The 22,323-nt window shown below is 41.3% G+C and overlaps 1 protein-coding gene across 1 annotated transcript; it reads right to left on the reverse strand.

The window, feature by feature from the left end:
* Positions 1-2,580: 2,580 nt before the first annotated feature.
* Positions 2,581-17,699, reverse strand: LOC134540359 (keratin-associated protein 19-2-like). Its single transcript, XM_063383040.1, has 2 exons — positions 17,685-17,699; positions 2,581-2,958 (listed from the first exon to the last, which is right to left on the reverse strand). The coding sequence occupies exons 1-2, from the start codon at positions 17,697-17,699 to the stop codon at positions 2,581-2,583; spliced, it is 393 nt and encodes a 130-aa protein (XP_063239110.1).
* Positions 17,700-22,323: the final 4,624 nt, after the last annotated feature.

The following is a 22,323-nucleotide window of genomic DNA, read 5'->3' on the forward strand; positions in this document are numbered from 1 at the left end:
GTGATTTCGCAGTTTTTCTTTTAAATAAATATCAAAAAATAGTTGGTGCGCAAAATTGTAGATAAAAATGGAACATTATAGTGTGTCTAACACATGTAATGAATGAATCATAGATGAGATCTCAACCCGCTTCACCGGCGACCCGCCCCTGCGGGCTGCCGCCCGGGGCGGGCCGCCCCCTCCGCCCCACCCACGCTACGCCACTGGAGGGAAGGGGGGTCAAAACTTGCTATGTCGCCTGGGAAAACGCACTGTAACGTGACTTTCTATGAGTGAACCTATGATGTATGCGTAACGGGAACAGCTTCTCTAAGCTGGGCTCTGAGAAGTGTTAACAACTCGTCCAGAGCTGTTGTGTGCAAATATAGTCATGCAGGGAAATAATATTACAGGCCCCCGGCGTGACTGCAAGCAGGAGAAATTTCATCTGGACTGCTAACATAATCTTTAGACTCGCAAAAGATCAGATTGGCCCCTGAGAAAAGGTGCCTTGGGCCACTGCAGCAAAGTTTAACTAAGTAGAGTACATCAGCCTAACAAAGTGCAAATCACCCTTTTGTAACTAATTTATATGGAAAATAAAATTTCCATTTATGATTTAAAATTATAATAAAAATTAAAAAAAAAGTGCCATAATACCTAATTTCCGGCACAAGAGGGAGCAAACATTTGTCTAGTTTCACCATGGCAAAGGAACTACAATGTCCCAACTGACTCGAAGGGAACGTGCAGGTGTCCCACACACCTCGTGGGGACTTTCACATATATTTCGCCCAATCAGAGGGGTTTTGTAGATGTCCTGTCTTACACAGAGGGAGCAAACATTTGTCTTGTTTTACATGGCAAAAGAACAATCATGTCCCACCTGACTCGAAGGGAACTTGCAGGTGTCGACACACCTCAGGGGGAATTGCACGTATCTCGCCCAATCGGAGCTTTTTTTAGATGGTCTTTTTTACACAGAGGGAGCGAACAGTTGTCTTGTTCACCACAGCAAAGGAAGAACCATGTCCCACCCAACTCGGAGGGAACTTGTTGGTGTCCACACACCTTGAAGGGGACTTGCTGGTATCTTACCCACTCGGAGAGGTTTTCAATATTTCCAGTCTCACACAGAGGGAGCGAACAGTTTTCTTGTTTCACCATGGCAAAGGAAGTACCATGTCCCTCCCGACTCGGAGGAAACTTGCAGGTGTCCCACACACCTTGAGGGGGACTTGCACGTATTTTGCCCACCCATAGGGTTTTTTGTAGATGGTATGTTTCACACAGAGGGAGCGAACATTTGTCTTATTTCACCACAGCAAAGGATTAACTATGTCGCACCTGACTTGGAGGGAACTTGCAGGTGTCCTACACACATCGTGAGGAACTTGCAGGTGTCTTGTCCACTTGGAGGGTTTGTTTAGATAATCTGTCCCACACAGAGGGAGCGAACAGTTGACTTGTTTCACACTGCAAAAGAACAACCATGTCCCACCTGACTCGGAGGAAACTAGCTGGTGTCCACACACCTAGTGGGGACTTGTAGTTATCTCGCCCACTCGGAGGGGTTTTGTAGAATTCCTGTTTCACACATAGGGGGCTAACAGTGGTGATATTTCATACTGCAAAGGAACTTCCATGTCCCACTTTATTCTGAGGGAACTTTCAGGGTCCACTCACCTCGTGGTGGTCTTGCAGGTATGTCGTCCTCACGGAGGGCTGCAGATATTTTGTTCTACTTACAGGGCTAATGATATAATTGTGTGTTTTTATCATTTTGCCGTTAGGATGCTACGTTGGCTTTTTATTGTCCATAGAAAAATCAAAATCATATGATTTCTTTTAGTGACACAAAATGTCGTTTATATGTAATTAGAATTACTATGCAGTTTTGATCCATTGTGCTTTTCACGAATCTCAAAATTTTTAACAGCATCATAATTAATAAGAAAACCAGATATATAGTATTTTGAAAAATGTATAGTTCTTTAAATAAAAAAAAATATTGTTGTCGAACTTACCAAATATTGGTATCCACAGTTATATAATATATTTATAAAGAGAAAAGAGTTATTTCAATAATTTGGGTTTAGTTTTCTATATAATATATAATTAAAATAGTACTTTCACGAATTAATATTTTTGCTATAACACAACTAAATATTTATATGCTTTTTAAAAGAAAGAAATACATCATTCTTTGTTGCTTCTAGAACATTACAAACAGTCTTTAATTGAGTAAAACATCACAAAATGATTATATGTCATTCGATAACAAGGTTCTTCATTTCATCATACAGTGTAAATATAAGTGTCAAATAAATAAAAAAAATAATTAAGTGAAGTAATGACACTCAAGTGTGTAGTGTCATTGTGGTAACCACCAAATTTTTTTTCAGGACAATTAAATTACTTAAACACAATCATGGTACTACAGTAGGTAAAGAAATAAAAACTTCAAAGAAAGGTTATGTAGAAAAATGTAAAGACTTTATTGAGCACAAAAGCATTCGACGGAAGAGCACAATGAAGGTGACAGAGTAGTAGATGATGGCCAGCAGGGATCGGACAGTGGTGAGGGAGGCAGGTAGGCTCTCAACCCCAGTAGCTGCCACCCCAGCCTCTGCCTCCTCCATAGCCTCTGCCGCCCCAACCGCCTCCATAGCCTCTGCCGCCCCAACCACCTCCGTAGCCTCTGCCGCCCCAGCCGCCGCCATAGCCTCTGCCGCCCCAGCCACCTCCGTAGCCTCTGCCGCCCCAGCCGCCTCCGTAGCCTCTGCCGCCCCAGTAGCCGCCGCCCCAGCCGCGGTTCCAGCCGCCCCAGCGCTGCTCCTGGCCTTCCAGAGTCTCCGTGCCGTGGACGTCCGTGCGTGGGTCGATGGCTGCCGCCGGGTCGTCCACGGGCCCTGCGACCGCCGCCTCGTCAGCTGGGGCAGACAGCGCCACGGCCGCCAGCCCCAACAGCAGGATCATCTGCAACACACACCAGTGTCTCCTCTATCGGCAATCAACTACTACACTAAATAACTAAATAACCGGTGACTGTACAGCACATCACCTTGAATATTTCTCTGGCTTTTTGGTTTGAGACTATGTCCAAGGAATTGATCATTTGCCCCACGATACGTTTTACCATGTCGCCCCCACCTTAAAGTGTGGTTAACAACTGATGGTATTGTATTCTGGCATAATATTTATGTTGGGCTATTAACGATCTAGATGTGACTGCCCCGTTGGGCGGCCATGACTGAATGTTGATTTGGCAAATCAGGATGAGTCTGCTGAGAAGATGCCGATTTCATCCAGTTGTCTGGACTAAGCAACTATCTTCTCCTACGCACAGACTTAATCCTTGATCCTAGGTTTGCATGACCAGAACACAAGGTCTTCAGTTCTTAATCGCCCTTGAAATTTGCAAGCCGAAATTTCGGGTACATGAGCAATTCGTTGGACGTGGTCTCATCCCAAAAGCCAAAACTTACTTAAATTTACGGCAACGAAGTTATTCGATCAAGAACCACCTCTTTTTGTACTACCCCAGCAGAGTCAAAACAGAATAATTCACAGTTAGGAAACGCACTAGAAGTTGTTGCCATTAGCAGTTTAAGTTTTATTGGGAATTCCAGCTTTTCTCAACCAATATATTCCATCGCTATTGCAACTTACCATTGTATCCAATCCGTTTCTGATGATTTTTTGTCGACGAGTAATCAAACAGTAAATTAATCACAATTTGCACGCACAAAAAAATGGTCTACAGAAATTTTAGATTGAGCATTAGTATAATCTGCACCAACACACCAGAGAGTTCTTCTTTTCATGCACTTTACAATGTCGTGCACAAAAATCCTGGATGTGAGAAAAACCCCAAAAGTAAAAATAACTGTCATAGCAGGCCAAGTCCCCAATTAGTTACATTAAATATGCTCACAGTTAAGGACATCGCAGACAGAATATAAGTACATATCTAGATGATTCAGTATTGCACAAGTTATTCTGCATACCATGTCATGAATTCATTATCCTATGTACTGTTATGATGCTATGATGTACCAGAAACGCTTACAGTGTGTTTCTCTTATTGGGGAAGGATATGAACAGAAATGAACCATCTTGCTTCCTACAGATTTTAACCCAGTAAATTTTCATAATATTAAGTTTTCCAATAAAAGTAAATATTTAAATGTTATGCCTAAAATATAATAATGATCGGTTGCTAAGCATAATTATTACTCTGAAGTATTAAAATCATTTTTGGAAAACACTTGAACTGTAGTAATAGTATTGATACTATTAACACCATTTTAATCCATATTAATTTTCTTAATATGTGATCTTTACCTTAAAAATGCAAATATTTCTTTTAGAATTGTTTGTTAAACTATAACAGTTATTGAACATAATATGTTTTGCCGAAAATTTGAAATAATTGGCACAAATTTATTTTTCACCTTAATTACCCAATAAAAACTTTGTTAGCTCATTGCTCATCCTGACCAAATATTTCCTACTAGAGTCCCGCTGCTCTTTCTCAGTGCTGCAACAAATAAGCAATACTAAGCTCTAGATGCAAGTTTTTAGTATCCAACTCCTTGTTCTCATTGAATTTAAAATGTAATTTTTTTTTGGTTTCAAAATACACCAATCCCTTTTACAAACCTTAATGTTTTAATTTAGCAAACTGGTAAAATTTTGGTTGGTAATTTTCGTATGTTTACTATTGGTACCCAAAATAATTTACAATGCTACATTTTTTCATAAATATAATTCCTAACCTTAAAACCATACTACCATTTTTCACGCATTAGGAGTCGCATTTTGTAAAATGCTTAAATTGTGGCTGATAGTTTTCTTAGGTTTGTTATTGGCATCAAAATAATTTATTAATTTTATTAACTTAATTTTATTTTTTCAGAGTTATAATCATTAATCTTAAAAACATATTAATCTTGTTCACTCCTAAGGGGTTGCAATTCGCAAAACATAAACATTGTTTTTGGTAATTTTCGTATGTTTATTATTGATAACTAATACAATTTAGTACCTTTATTAAATTCGGAGGTACGATTACTTTTAAAAGCATACTTGCCTCTTTTACATCTCTTAGTGGTTCAATTTTGCCAAATATAAACATTGTGGGTGGTAGTTTTCGTTTGTTACTGGTAGGTACCCAATATCATTTGTAACGATCAATTAAATTCGGAAATAAATTGATTATTCTTAAAAAAAATATATTTACCACTTTTTTACTCCTGAGGAGATAAAGTTTGAAAAATAAAACTATTGTGGGTGGTAGGTTTTGTTTTGTTAGTATGTCACGACGGAACGTGTTGCTCACATGTGTTCGAAATAGTATATATCCTTAGACATACTCTATATTATTTTTATATTTATTGCAAGAGAACATTACTTTTAGATCTTAACCTATTCATTCTATATTTACCTTTGTCATCATCTCAACACAGCATTGTTTAGATTAATTTTAATTTTAAGTCCAATAAAACAATTTTGTTAGAAGTGTACATAATTTAGATAATTTTTTATAGCGATTCTTTAAAGAAAATTTTAATCGTATTAAATGTTTATATACAAGTCCGACGATGGTTACCAGAGCGTTCTGAAGTAAAATGGTAGCACGAAAAACGTTTCTTCATATCACAGCTGCCGTATAAAAATCTCGTTCAGCAATTTTTATTTTCCAAAACTAAATTTGGAATGGCTTAATGTTTGTTAATCCCAAATGAAGTGGTCGGCTTGTCATAACTGCAGCTGAGATAAGTTAAACAGCCCGCAGTCTAAGATTTCGTTTTGGCGCGTGCAGCGACACAGACGAAAATTGCTAGCCTCGGAGAGAAGAAAATAATACGTTGCGTGATGAGGTAATAGCAGGGAACTTCATGAAGAATATTACTTGACCTATCATGTCTAACAACTCACGCTCGGCTACCGTTTAACGCGAAAAAATTATAAATTAATTTAACACTACCCTAAATGAAGAAATGTAGTATAACCGTAGTATGTATTTTTGCTAAATACACGTGCTACGTATTTTATTTGGAAATATCGTTGCAGTATGTTTACAAAACAGATTATAAAAACTTTTTTCGTGAGCAGTGTAACTAACAAGATATTATTTGATGACGAACAGTGTTTTGGAGTCCTTAAATCATTATGTCTGTCTATTTCACTAAAAAAATCACACTTCATGATTCGGAATTGACTTTAGACGAAATACCCTAAAGCATATTCATGATTATTATAATATTTAATTTTTCATGGTTACAAAAGCTGTCGAATTGTAATCAAATCTAATTTGTCGCGTGAAGGATCATTGCAAATTTTTGTTACTGAATGACTAAATTTGCTCTTTTAGCTTTCTAACTACCTTCTTTAAAAAATAAAAAAGTTTTACTCATTGAAATTTTATGTATTAATAAAATTAGGAAAGTGTTACCAAAAATACCTTGTAAGTAAAATATAATATTTTAAGTAGGGAACCCAACTATTCATTGCATGACTACATTAAACATAGTTTCGTATTAATGTTTCAGTTATTTTTATTATAAAATATTTGTTTCATTAATCAAATATCTTAAGTATTAAGTATCAAGGGATATATGAGACATTATTTCGCCTACATTTGGGGATTAACTTTAAGAAAATTAATTTTTTATTTTAAAGAAGAAGCCTGTTATTAATACGTAACTTAGTTTAAAGTAAATATCTTGAAACTGTTTCATGCTCTAAAGAACTTACAAGAGGTAACTAAAACATTTGGAAACTTGTTTACCATAATGTGTCCACTTTATTCTTTAAACTGCAATGTTTGGATCCAGTTTTGTCATTTCTGGCATTTCCGCTTTCTTTTGATTTGCTTATATGTACAGAATGTTTGAAATTAAACATCCCTTTTCCACTTAATTACAGACACCTTTATTATTTTAAGGTTTTTGGAACAATTACATCTTGATTATTAAAATATATATTACAGATATAAATATTCTTATCGTACGTGTAAGTAGATTAAGAGATATGCTTAGTGGTTATAAATAAAATTAAAAAAAAAATTACCCTTCCACTTGTAAGATTTTTTACAAAATTATTTTTATAAATCAAAACTGACACTTTATTCTACCCTCTTTTGAAGATAATTCTTTCTCAGTTCTACATTATTTGTCCTTGGTTTAATATCTCCCGCCGGATTTGCTTCAGAGATTACATTTTTATTATTAAACCAAATTTATTTGATTCTGGTGCTAAATGCAGCATGCGAAATGCAGAAGTAAAAAAAAATCAAAAAAAAAATGCTTTTCGTATATTTATCGGCGTTATTTTAAACAAGTCTACAATAAATTTTCGTATTGTAGGTTTATTTGCAACATGAGAAAACTTTAATCCGCTTTTTACTGAGGTCATATGCTTGCACGTGACTGGCAAAGAATGAAATTTACTGATATTTACTGTAATTTAAAATCGTATATTACCTTAGAGCTTCAGCACCAATTATAGCCGGCCAATGGTCAACATTAAATAAATCTCGTAATCTCGTAGTAATCTTTGCACAGTCTTCACTGTTTTCAGTTACAGTTGATATGTACCGTAAAAATCTTCTATTGTAACTTAACGAAAAACTAAACAGCTACTACTGAAGTGCAATTTTTAGTATGAAAAATAGTATTATTCCAAAGTTTTAGATGTTTTTTGTTGTAGGTGTTCTGTACCGTTAAAACCACTGTTACTATTATAACTTAGCGAAAAACTGAATACCTATATATCAAAGTAAATTTTTTAAGTTTATAAACAGTAAAATCTTGCGCCTTGTTCATAATTTTTTATAGAACCAACAAAATATCAAATATATTTGATACCATATATGTTTCAACATAATGTTCGTCCTAATTTTTAATTTATTTCAAGCGGCTCTCGAGTTACTGCGAGATAAAATATGCACATGTTTTAAAGTCTAATCATAAGCTTTTAAACACAAAAAGTTTCATAAAAATCGGTCCAGTAGTTATTGCGTGATTTTCTAACAAAGATTTGACACACGAAACAAGCGATAGAACGTTTCAAAATCGAGGCAACGCTATATATTGAGGAAATTCATAGGTAACTAAACCGTTATTAATGACGTTATTTTGCAAGCCGCCGTGAACTTCACTAATTGTAAGCGGAATGATTTCACCAAGAAGTGTAAAATAAAATTGGTTTTTATTGTTATAACTCCGGCTCCCGTCAACGTAGGGAAATAAAATATACACCAGTTTTTAAGTTTAATTGTAAGCCTTAAAAAACAAAAGTTTTGTTCAAATCGGTCCATTAAATTTTGTGTGATGCTCAAACAGACAAACCAAGAAACAAAAAATATAGTAGGCCTATAGCTGTAGGAAAGTTAAAACTTCGAGTTGTTTTCAATTGTATTCACAATTAGGTGGTACCTTACTAACTTCCAAAATAAACAACGTATTGTTCTTTAAGCGCGAGCTGTCCCGTGGTGCCGTTGTATAATGGAAGTTACCACATCGCCCCAGGAAGCGGTTTGAGGTTTCCTCAGAGTAATTGTGGGCACAGCTTCTACCCGACTTCCCCCCCCCCCCCACCCACCATCAACGGTTTGTTTGTACGCAGGCTCTACTGGCCCACAGCTTCGTGTCTTTGGCCAGGGAAACCTACTTACCATTCACAAACACGAGTGTCAGGCGCCTGAATAATAGTCAGGCACCTACTTACCATTCACCACACTAGTGTCAGGCGCCTGAATACTACACGTTCATGCATATCCGGATGTTTACTTTTTTGAGGGTGGTTGTGAAAGTAAAATACACGGCTTGTGAAGGTCAGAATAAAACTAAAAACATAAGATAGTTTTTGAGTATTAAAATCTTGAAGTTATTATTATTTTTTTAAAGGTACACTCTATTCTAATGGTCACTTCCACCATCAGAGTTCAAGCGCGTCTTCGCCGAGATATCGCATACTGTTTTCATAACTTCAGGAGAGGTGTTGGAGGGAGATGTATCACTACTGTCACCCGCGAGAAGGGGACCATTCTATGATCGGATCCGAGCTCGGCGAGGTAAAGATGTAATGTCTTACCATTGCCTTCCGCGGTGTAGAGCTCATTGGATATCATTACGCCGATTCCTGAACAGGGCAAGATGAGTTTTTCAACAAGTAAAAAAAATACCTTTGGCCACGTCTTTTAGCCATTAGCTTCGACCACTAATAAATCCCTGATAAAAAGTCATTAATCACGTCTAATCACGCAACCATTGATTCTAGACGCTCCTAAAATATATTAGAAACGCGTGCAATGTGTTGGTTTTCAAGAATTTAAATTTCACGCGATGACGACGAGAGATGAGTATGAATGTTTCTTCTCAGTGACAATACGATGTACCTGCCGAGACAGAACTGTTCGGTACCCACGACACATACGGACTGATGTACAGAATTGATACAGTTGTCGCATGGTTTGTCGCTATCAAACATTTTTTTCTTCGACACATCAAATTGTTACTGACGATCGATTGGATTCTTCTGAGTGCAGATCACTCTGTTGGTGCCACATAAGTTTGGTAAATGCGGCTACTTAAACCTGTATTACAGATCTGAAATTTTGTTCTTTATCTAATCGTTTATTCTCAGTGCAGAATTGATGCAATCCTTCCCATAGTGATTTTACCTGTAAACGATTGAAATATCTTTGTGTTGTAGTAATAGCATTGCCATATTTGACGGATATCCAAACTTTAACAACACTTTTTCCCCCAAAATGTAAATATATATATTTTTTCTGATTAGCAACATCAGATAGTGCTTATTCAATAAATATAGAGTGAAAAACGTAGAAATTTCAATCAAAGAGAACAATTGTGTGGAAAATACAATAACCAAGATGGCTGCCAACGCTGGTCTCAAATACATGTTGGTTACTTCATTTACTAGTTTTAAGAAGTCAACTGTTTAAAACTTTTTTTCGTTCATGTAATCTAATCGTAGTAAAAATTACCGCAATTGCTAATAATCAAGAAAGCTTACAGCTTAAAAAATTCGTTTTGTAAATATCTGGTGACAAAATTTCCGACAAAACAACAAATAAAAGCGAGTTAACTTTATAAATCGACAACGTTTTCCCTCAAATAAAGATAATGATAAGAACATTAAAAAAAAATCCTGAAAATATACAAAAAACTGGCTTTGGAACAGATTTTTGTCAATGAATTTTATTAAAGTTCATTTAACAGTTAATACAATAGAGTTTCCCTTTGTCTTTGTGAACATTAGTGCGCGAACGCGAATCACGCGTAGTTTCCGCTCCCGCCGCTGCAAGTCGCTGCCGAAGCGACTCCGCCGTTTTATCCAATCACTTGACTTGCAGAGCTACATTATAAACTATATAATGTAACGGCTCCTATAAATAGAGAAAATATATATTTGGAAAAAACACTAAACACTGGCTTGGGATCTGATTTTTTGCAAGTAAATTTATAAAAATAATGACTATATTGTTAAAAATCACTAAACATTAATACTATAAAGATTTCCTTTGTATTTGTGGACTATGATTTGCGCCATCCACCACAACTAGCAGCGCCGTGGTTGTCACACGTTTCAGTACCTTGACTTCGGTCGCGTTCACGCAATCACTCTCGCCGAGTGAGCTGAGACATTGCACCTCGTGGCTTTTGTAAGGAAGCATGAGAGGAGTAGGAACACGCAGTTAGCTCAGCCCTCGAGCGGGCTACCAGCGTCCTCGGGCTGTCATTGACTCGTTAGCCACTGCTCCGCCGGTCCTGCCCCGAGTCGCCGCCAAGAGTGGCGGCTATTCGCGACGGCCCCCGACTGACTGCAGCCACTCATGCGGGCAAGCCTGCCCCACTGGCGGATACTGGAATGCCCCCTCACCACAAGGTTGTGGGACGGCAGCCACTCATGCAGGCATGCTTGCCCCACTGGCGGATACTGGAATGCATCCTCACCCCCGGGTTGTGGGACGGCAGCCACTCATGCGGGCATGCCTGCGCCACTGGCGGATACTGGAATGCCCCCTCACCCCCGGGTTGTGATACGGCAGCCACTCATGCGGGCATGCCTGCGCCACTGGCGAAAACTGAAATGCCCCCTCACACCCGGGTTGTGGGACGGCAGCCACTCATGCGGGCATGCCTGCGCCACTGGCGGATACTGGAATGCCCCTTCACCCCCGGGTTGTGGGACGGCCGCCACTCATGCGGGCATGCCTGCGCCACTGGCGAAAACTGGAATGCCCCTTCACCCCCGGGTTGTGGGACGGCAGCCACTCATGCGGGCATGCCTGCCCCACTGGCGGATACTGGAATGCCCACTTATCCCCGGGTTGTGGGACGGCAGCCACTCATGCGGGCATGCCTGCGCCACTGGCGGATACTGGAATGCCCCTTCACCCCCGGGTTGTGGGACGCCAGCCACTAATGCGGGCATGCCTGCGCCACTGGCGGATACTGAAATGCCCCCTCACCCCCGGGTTGTGGGACGGCAGCCACTCATGCGGGCATGCCTGCGCCACTGGCGGATACTGGAATGCCCCCTCATCACCGGGTTGTGGGACGGCAGCCACTCATGCGGGCATGCCTGCGCCACTGGCGGATACTGGAATGCCCCCTCATCCCCGGGTTGTGGGACGGCAGCCACTCATGCGGGCATGCCTGCCCCACTGGCGGAAACTGAAATGCCCCCTCACCCCCGGGTTGTGGGACGGCAGCCACTCATGCGGGCATGCCTGCGCCACTGGCGGATACTGAAATGATCCCTCATCCCCGGGTTGTGGGACGGCAGCCACTCATGCGGGCATGCCTGCGCCACTGGCGGATACTGGAATGCCCACTTATCCCCGGTTGTGGGACGGCAGCCACTCATGCGGGCATGCCTGCCCCACTGGCGGATACTGAAATGCCCCCTCACCCCCGGGTTGTGGGACGGCAGCCACTCATGCGGGCATGCCTGCGCCACTGGCGGATACTGGAATGCCCCTTCACCCCCGGGTTGTGGGACGGCAGCCACTCATGCGGGCATGCCTGCGCCACTGGCGGATACTGGAATGCCCCCTCATCCCCGGGTTGTGGGACGGCAGCCACTCATGCGGGCATGCCTGCCCCACTGGCGGAAACTGAAATGCCCCCTCACCCCCGGGTTGTGGGACGGCAGCCACTCATGCGGGCATGCCTGCGCCACTGGCGGATACTGAAATGATCCCTCATCCCCGGGTTGTGGGACGGCAGCCACTCATGCGGGCATGCCTGCGCCACTGGCGGATACTGGAATGCCCCTTCACCCCCGGGTTGTGGGACGGCAGCCACTCATGCGGGCATGCCTGCGCCACTGGCGGATACTGGAATGCCCCCTCATCCCCGGGTTGTGGGACGGCAGCCACTCATGCGGGCATGCCTGCCCCACTGGCGGATACTGAAATGCCCCCTCACCCCCGGGTTGTGGGACGGCAGCCACTCATGCGGGCATGCCTGCGCCACTGGCGGATACTGGAATGCCCCTTCACCCCCGGGTTGTGGGACGGCAGCCACTCATGCGGGCATGCCTGCGCCACTGGCGGATACTGGAATGCCCCCTCATCCCCGGGTTGTGGGACGGCAGCCACTCATGCGGGCATGCCTGCCCCACTGGCGGAAACTGAAATGCCCCCTCACCCCCGGGTTGTGGGACGGCAGCCACTCATGCGGGCATGCCTGCGCCACTGGCGGATACTGAAATGATCCCTCATCCCCGGGTTGTGGGACGGCAGCCACTCATGCGGGCATGCCTGCGCCACTGGCGGATACTGGAATGCCCACTTATCCCCGGTTGTGGGACGGCAGCCACTCATGCGGGCATGCCTGCCCCACTGGCGGATACTGAAATGCCCCCTCACCCCCGGGTTGTGGGACGGCAGCCACTCATGCGGGCATGCCTGCGCCACTGGCGGATACTGGAATGCCCCTTCACCCCCGGGTTGTGGGACGGCAGCCACTCATGCGGGAATGCCTGCGCCACTGGCGAATACTGGAATGCCCCTTCACCCCCGGGTTGTGGGACGGCAGCCACTCATGCGGGCATGCCTGCCCCACTGGCGGATACTGAAATGCCCCCTCACCCCCGGGTTGTGGGACGGCAGCCACTCATGCGGGCATGCCTGCGCCACTGGCGGATACTGGAATGCCCCTTCACCCCCGGGTTGTGGGACGGCAGCCACTCATGCGGGAATGCCTGCGCCACTGGCGGATACTGGAATGCCCCTTCACCCCCGGGTTGTGGGACGGCAGCCACTCATGCGGGCATGCCTGCCCCACTGGCGGATACTGAAATGCCCCCTCACCCCCGGGTTGTGGGACGGCAGCCACTCATGCGGGCATGCCTGCGCCACTGGCGGATACTGGAATGCCCCTTCACCCCCGGGTTGTGGGACGGCAGCCACTCATGCGGGAATGCCTGCGCCACTGGCGGATACTGGAATGCCCCTTCACCCCCGGGTTGTGGGACGGCAGCCACTCATGCGGGCATGCCTGCCCCACTGGCGGATACTGAAATGCCCCCTCACCCCCGGGTTGTGGGACGGCAGCCACTCATGCGGGCATGCCTGCGCCACTGGCGGATACTGGAATGCCCCTTCACCCCCGGGTTGTGGGACGGCAGCCACTCATGCGGGAATGCCTGCGCCACTGGCGGATACTGGAATGCCCCTTCACCCCCGGGTTGTGGGACGCCAGCCACTCATGCGGGCATGCCTGCCCCACTGGCGGATACTGAAATGCCCCCTCACCCCCGGGTTGTGGGACGGCAGCCACTCATGCGGGCATGCCTGCGCCACTGGCGGATACTGGAATGCCCACTTATCCCCGGGTTGTGGGACGGCAGCCACTCATGCGGGCATGCCTGCCCCACTGGCGGATACTGAAATGCCCCCTCACCCCCGGGTTGTGGGACGGCAGCCACTCATGCGGGCATGCCTGCGCCACTGGCGGATACTGAAATGCCCCCTCACCCCCGGGTTGTGGGACGGCAGCCACTCATGCGGGCATGCCTGCGCCACTGGCGGATACTGGAATGCCCACTTATCCCCGGGTTGTGGGACGGCAGCCACTCATGCGGGCATGCCTGCCCCACTGGCGGATACTGAAATGCCCCCTCACCCCCGGGTTGTGGGACGGCAGCCACTCATGCGGGCATGCCTGCGCCACTGGCGGATACTGAAATGCCCCCTCACCCCCGGGTTGTGGGACGGCAGCCACTCATGCGGGCATGCCTGCGCCACTGGCGGATACTGGAATGCCCCTTCACCCCCGGGTTGTGGGACGGCAGCCACTCATGCGGGAATGCCTGCGCCACTGGCGGATACAGAAGGAGGCGGCATAGCGGCATTCCCCCGCTCCCACCGAACCTCGAATAATTATCATATTTTCTTCTTATTCCTTACATTAGTTTAAAAAAATTCCCTAAATTGCTTGTTGGTAATTAAAATTGTTGTAAATATTTAGTTGTTTTTTTTTTGGAAAGAAATGGAAATATGGGTCTATAAAACACATATACTCTATACATAACTTCGTAGATTATAGTTTTGCATCGTAGAGTGAATAAAAAAAGAATGAAACTTAAGAATAAGGCGTGTCCAGCCAAAATATGCGTCACTGAACTTGGATGCCTAGGAAACAGTGGTACTCTTTCAACGAACAGTGGGTAATAAATCTGAGTTGAAAGAATCATGACATACCAACTTTACAAAACTTGTAAAACATGTTTCTTTAACGTTCAATGTTAGCAAAAACATATTTTCCGGTAGTAAACCATTTCAAAATATGAACTCATGAGTTTTAAAGCATTTTTAATGTACAGACTGAGTGGTGGTTCATTGATTCTTTAGTTTTGTAATAAACACCATATAATGCTATAAACATTACCTATAACAATTTTATGCTTTTCCTATCTTATAGTTATTTTAACGTTAGCCTGTGTACGAATTATGTTAATTAATAATTATTATTCCTTTGAAATAATTACATTTGACCATATACTAACTAAAGTGACGTAATAAAATTTCTCTCAATTTGAAATTTTTTTTCAATATACTTTTTTTTGTAAATAGAAGAATATTCCTGTAACTAAAACAAATTGTTAAAAACTATAAGGGGTGATTAATTTTATTTAACCTTCTAGCTGTAAGTTTTATTTTATACTTTTATATGCAATTAGTTTTATATAATTTATTTTTAATTTCATTTACAATGTTAAAAATTTATTTCAAGCTTTTTCGCTGTTATTTACCTCATATTTGTACTTTTGCAATGGCCTAGCATAAGCTGCCAGAATTCATCGAAGGGAGGTAAATTAAAATTAGCAGGTAGGCAACTGGGATGCTATTAAGTCTAAAAGAAATTATTAGCCTGGGCAAATTAATTTTTGCAAACACTAAGCTTTACGCCCTAAGAGACTGCATCGACACAGCACAACTGACCAATACTCTCAAAGCAATGATTTTCTAGGGGACGTGGTTTCACAGTAAGAAAATACACTAGAAACAAATACAAGGCCACTGCATGACTATATTCCAATATCATTTGTTTAAAATATATAATACTTACATTAAGATTGCAAGCATTCGTTTATGTAAGAAAAACCTTTTTTGTATATAAATTTAAACAAATTTATTTTAAAAATAATTTTTTTCTTAAACATTTATTAATAGTTGTAATAAATGTATATCACCAGATAAGTATAACATAATTTATTATTTAAAGATTATTAAAAAAAAAAATATTGTAGGGAGACATGTCAGAAGGTAATTATGTTTGGTTTCACGCTCAACTGTAGGATTATCGTCTCCGTTTCACAGTTGAGACTGCAAGTGCAAGCGAGCAACCTCAGCGAGGGACATTCTACATCCAGGAGGGGATCTCCGCCCATGGTTTAAGTTGTATTTGTTTTACAAAAATACTAAGTTTTAACAACTTTTTTTGGTTTATTTTATTTAAAAGTATATATTCATATATAGCCTTTGCTTTAAGACTTAATTTAATTTTTCTAGAAGTTTAATCTAAACCTGTTCCAACAGGCTTAACGGATAACTGCCCAGTTCATAGAATTGTAGGCAGGCTGTGAAAACGTCTGGCTCCCACCGGGAATCACATTCCTCACCCCAACCGCGAGTCTCGCTGATTGTTCATGAACGGGTCGTTACCACAACGCCGAACCTACAATAACGCCGAATACCATAACGCCGAATGCCAAATTGACCACAACGCCGACAGCTAGAAAACTGCTGTGTACCACAACACCGAAATGCAGTAACGCCGAAAAATGTTGCTCTGGAGGGGGGGGGGGGGGGGGGGGGCGGCACAGGAGCAAATTGAAAAACAACTGAATGAATTTGTGTGCTAACCTTACCTAACCTATCCTTTGTGGCGGTCCTACAATGACATTTTTCGGGGTTAATGTATTTCGGCGTTGTGGTACACAGCAGTTTTCTAGCTGTCGGCGTTGTAGTCAATTTGGTATTCGGCGTTATGGTTTTCGGCGTTATTGTACGTTCGGCGTTGTGGTATTTCGGCGTTGTGGTGCGTCCCCTTCATGAACGTGGGAAATATTCACTTAAAATTTTTAGTACCTATGCCCTGATTCTGAAATAAAAAAAAAAAATATTTTTGAGGCTATGCATATATGGGTGCGATGAGGGTAAAATTTTTTTAACATGTAACAAATTGGAACGAATATCTTAAACGATTGGTGTCCAATGCGCATGCACGTGTCTTTCAGTTGTGTTCAAACGTTATTTCTTAAAATAAGTTTTGGTTTTACTTAGGCCTATATCTGTTAAAATCTAAATGAAAGAAATTTTGAAATATTTCAGCATTTTATAATTAGTGTGAGCTTTTAAAAAAGTAAAAAATTTAGAACAAAGTTAAAATTATTGAAATTATTAAGTAATGAAATGTTTACCGTAATAACGTAAATATTGCACCAGCTCAGTAAGGGTACCATATTTGTTTAGGACCTTGATTTAGACTGATTTGTCAGACTTTCCGATATCGTCCTTAGTTACCGAGATACGGTTGAAGCAGTATACTCTGTAGATACAAATGATGAAGAGATGGTTGGTTCGGTATTTCTACAGCAACCCATGTCTACATGGATTTGTCGTGACAAAACGTTTTAGTTTCCTTTCGCTGATTAGAAATATTTTGTACATAGCAAATTCATGGCTATCAATTATGGTAAAAAAAAATCATGCTAGTTGGACTTGTTTCTCATTCTATAAAATTACGATTCGAAGACAGAACACAAGAGTAGTAGCAACAGCAAATACCGTTCGTTTAAGATTCGTTCGTACACACCGAAGCAGTTATTCCATTGTTTTACGACATTAATTCGCTCTAAAGCCCATCCCTGTAAAACTACCTCAAAAGAACACCTGCTAATTTTGTGCGGACTTAAAAGCTCTCGTTGGATATTTACCACACGATATTTTCGAGCTGAAAAAGTGTCACGCCAGATTTTCAATAACATTTGCGTGGCTTTTTACGGCTGTTGAGCAACAGCTGACAGATATGTGACCAAGCAACACATCCAAAAGGGCTGTGGTGATAGATCAACAGGAATATAGTAATGAAGAGTCCGAGCCACTGCAGAGACGTGGCCCAGACAGAAGACGGACGGAGCGATGCAGGAGAACTCACCACGGCTCGCCTCATGTCGCCGGCTGAAGACACGTCCGGTCGAGGAATGGTCTAGGCGAGGACTCCCGAATCACCGGGCCGAAGAGCTGACCTCTTTTATACAGGCGCACGCCAGCGCCTCCCCTGCGGTTACGCCCTGCGGGTACGCGGAGGGTTTCACCTCCTCTTTTTTTTTTTACGTCGGATCCTCTGCCCTGGAACCGGTCCCTGCCTCGTCTCTTCCTTGACCTTGACTATTGGTGGCCGCCCCTCGCCACACTACCTCCACCCCTCCCCCCTTCCCGGCTGTCCCCGAACACTCTTCGTTCTTTGTGGCAGGAGATCCGACGCAAGGTCGGCGACGCTGTAAAAGGGTTTTGACCTTCTCCCTACTTCTCTCTCTCCTATTATTCTTCGGCTGAAGAACCGTGGACGGCTTATCGTGCCTCTTCTTCGCCCGTGACTCGGAGGTTTTCCTCGCCGGCGATGTTGCCGCACGTGCGAGAATTTCGGCACGCCTTCGGCGCACTGGCACCGTAATACTATGATCCACGTACGACAGCCTCGATCAGAATGATCATCAGAACTGTCTACCAAGATATTAAACAATATATTAAAATTACATGTCCCTGACCAAGGGAACACTGAGAAAACGTGTGTGAGAGTGTGTGACAAAGTGAGCGACGGTATGAAATGAATGTTTATTTTAATCAATTATTTTTTATTTTTTAAACCATTTTTATATGATTTATGGTAGAATTAATCTTGGATGGTATTTGATAGATGATTCTTCTGGTTTAATTTATATTTTTTAAAATGTAATTTCATGTTTGATTGCTAGATATTTCTTATTATAGTTTGTTTATTTTACATTGTTCAGTGTAAGATAACACGTACTACAAGCATTGACTGAGCCAAACAAATTCGACTGATACACAAATAATTCAATTAATAAAAGATAAATATTAAAACAATATATATATATATATATATATATATATATATGGAACAGCTGTCTCCAATAATTTCATTGAAATGTGATGAAGAAATTTTAATCTTTGCTTGCTCAAACATTTCTTTTAAAGTATAAAATGGCAATATCTAGAATGTAATATATATTTTTTATTTGAAGAATAATTTTAAATTTTCAGTATTTTATTCTTCTTTAGCTGCTAAATTAATTGTATGACCTTAGTAACTAAACTTACAATGATTAAAATGTGAAAAAATCGTTCACTTAATTTTTATTGCTAGTGCTGCTTGGTTGGTGGACAGCCCTGCTTTCCACGTGACAAACGCGCGTCTGTTAGGTACCGTGTCTTAATGTATTTCCCTATGAATGTCGACCTTACTGCGTCTCAACACTCGTCAACATAGCCACATGCCCTCAGGCATACCACGAATACAAGGAGCAGGGAAGCTATGGAAAGGATTAGGCCGTGTCATGTTTTAAGGAATCTCTCTGGAGTGGTTAAGGGACATAATACCGAATACTGTCGCAGGGTCAATGTGGGAAACTGGTAAGAAACACTCGAGACAAGCGAGGCCAGTGAATCTGGCGGCGTGGAGTGTACCTACGGTTTTGTACAATATGTGTTTGAAGTGCGTTAGAATAGTCACATTAGTGACATCTAGCCGCGTGGATTGGAAAACAGCTAGAAAGCAATGCAGTAAGGTGTCTCACGATATTGCCAATGATAATTGGCCATAGTTTCCAATGTATTGTCTGATTACGTTATTTGACATTACTTAAACACTTGAGTGATAGCAAAAATAAAATACTCTAGACGAAGTTTGACTTTGAAGTAATTTGGTAATTTTTTTTGTTGTAAAACTGAGTATTTCTTCATTCTTTTAGAGCTAGTATAGTAAATACGATATTCTAAAATCGTCTTAAGGCGTTAAAAAATGAGTTAAAACATGCCAATTGTGTTTTTTTTTTTTTTAATTTTGTGCTTCCCGTTTTAGGGATCGCACCATCTAGGATTTTTCTATGTGTTGGCTATGATTAAAATTTTAAAACTATTTATCCCATTATTTGGCATCTCAAGGCATACATACCTAATATCTTGCAGAACTTTTGTACCTTGGTGTTACCACATATTTACTTACAGGTTCAAGTAAGCAAGTGAGGAAATAACTTATTATTTCCAGCGGGTGACTACAACTATCACAATAATAACCCCCGTTCACAAGTGTTGACTTCAACACGTAGCAAAAAGCTAAGTACTATGCCAGAAAACAAAAAAAAAAATTGGTTGTCTTTAAAGTCGGATTACGGACGATAGTTTAACGTGACGTCATAACAAAACTTTGATGAAATGATTGCATACTTTTATGAATAAAACTGAATCATTTTTATTGAATTATCACTATTTTGTATTGATACAAAGAAGGAATGAAATTAAACCTAAAATTTAATTGATAAATTTTACTTTTATTTGCACTCATTAATTCAAATATTTTTATTTCTTTAACGAAGAGATTATTTTAACTCTAACTTTTATACATGTTTGCTATTTAACTTCTTCCAGTCTGTGTTATTCTGTTAAGGATAGGACGATGATAAGAAAAGTAGGAAACGAATGGGAGTGTTTCAAGTTTAATGTGCCTCGAAAAAGTAAAATCGATGGTTGTTCCAATTGAGTCGAAGAGAGATAGATGCGGCGCAAGCGTACAATGAACGTAACGGGACACATCGTAACGGGACAATGTGCGTAACGGAACACTTTTTCGTGCGTGCAGCCGGCGTTCATCGATTTATTAGACGTTGGCACGTCAAAAAAAGGGGTGTGACTGTGTCATGAACACGGCCGTGTGTTGTAAGTGAATACGTGTACGTAACAGGTAATAGTTTCCATAAAACATATAATATACGCTATTTTATGTATGTTACAATATTTTTTTTAAATTTCAAAACCATAAATTTTTATTGTAACTATTTTTCACTAATGTTTTATAAATTCAATCGATAGATTTTGACGAGAGCTGACGATTGAATTTCAAACGAATGTCGTAGCTTCTCCGAGTCAAAAGTTATGCTAAATGGAAATCTCGAAACGCAGTAAAATTACATCAAAATGGCGGCGCTTCTCCCTCCATGGCGCGCGATACGTCACAGTACTCACTTAGCGTAACGAATTCTTCGATCCTTTAGTTATCCAGTGGTGTAATTAAATTTTGGGTGGAGGTGACAGATATGTGGCTGCAACATCAAACTATATACCCCGATTTGGTTATAAGTCGTTTTTTGAATTTCCTTCCACTATGAAAGTAATTTTAAAGACGTATTCACGTCAAAAAATTATCACAGAAGCTTTATTGCAAGTGGTATCAAAATATTTGAAATCGCTGTATGGCGAGGCCTAATCACCCTTCACAGGAAAGTATTCCATACTACCCAAAATCTCTCCGGTCATCCGCCCCTCCCGAAATTCAGGGCTGGTTACGCCACTGTTTTGGGAAAACCACGGGAAATTCAAATCTAACTACTGTCCTGGGAAATGATCAGGTACTCCCGAATGTGAGTCCATTTTTCAACATTTCGCCTCCTCGCGAGGGTCAGTACACAACTCAACCTCTCAATCCACTGTAACTTATTTTGACTCTTTTCATTTTAAAAGCATATATTTAACAGGACATATTTTATTTATGAAGTGTCAACACATGTTTTTGACGTGACGTCTAATAAATCGATTAACGCCGGTTGCACGCACGAAAAAGTGTCCCGTTACGCACATTGTTCCATTACACTGTGTCCCGTTACGCTCATTGTACGCTTGCGCCGCATCTATCTCTCTTCAACTCGACAGTTTATAAAGTGAAGTCAGAATTTAATGTGGTTTTCATTGCTTATTACAACAACAATTTCGGCAAGAAATGTTAATTATTCTTGCATTTTAAAAATCTGATTACTAGTATAATTTCAAGTAATATTTATTCTTTATTATTAAAATAAAAATGATTCAAATTTATTCATTAAGTAGCTATGCATTAATTTCATCAATGTTTTGTTAAGACGTTGTCACGTTAAAACTATCGTCCGTAAACCGACTTTACAGACAAACAATTTTTTTTTAAAAGCTTACAAACGAGGAACAAGCTTCTTTCGCCGATAGGATCATCCGCAAAGTGTGTTTGTGAATATCGAAAAAGTGTATCACCATTCACTCTCCCCCTTGGTGCTCGGCCCAACACTGTCTCTCTCTACTGTTCGTCTTTTAGGCCCACCCCACACGGTGCCGTTTTCTGCAATACCTCCTGTTATATAGGCCTACCCATGGGTATTCAAGTTTGTATAGCAGAAAAAACGAAAGAATTCTAAACTTCATACACGCGATACCCAGAGTGCCAACAGAAAACCAGCAAAAGCAGTTGCCGACCAAAGCCAGCATATCGCGGTAGGATAAATATATTGCTATCAATTTAACAAAATTCTGAACAAACAATGAAAATTCAGCTGTTTATTTTAATAATTATGTAGCCTGGTGTATGATTACTTTATTTTTGTCTTCTACACTTCACTTGCAAAAAATAAAACATGGTGTGTGTTTAGTAGTTAAAAACAAATACAGAGCAATTTTGAAATAAAACGAGAATGTATTTTTTATTGTTAGGTTACTTTCAAAATCCAGTAGTATAAAAATTAAAGAATACAAGG

This window comes from Bacillus rossius, chromosome 16 (assembly GCF_032445375.1).
Source record: "Bacillus rossius redtenbacheri isolate Brsri chromosome 16, Brsri_v3, whole genome shotgun sequence".
NCBI classification, from domain to species: Eukaryota; Metazoa; Arthropoda; class Insecta; order Phasmatodea; family Bacillidae; genus Bacillus; species Bacillus rossius.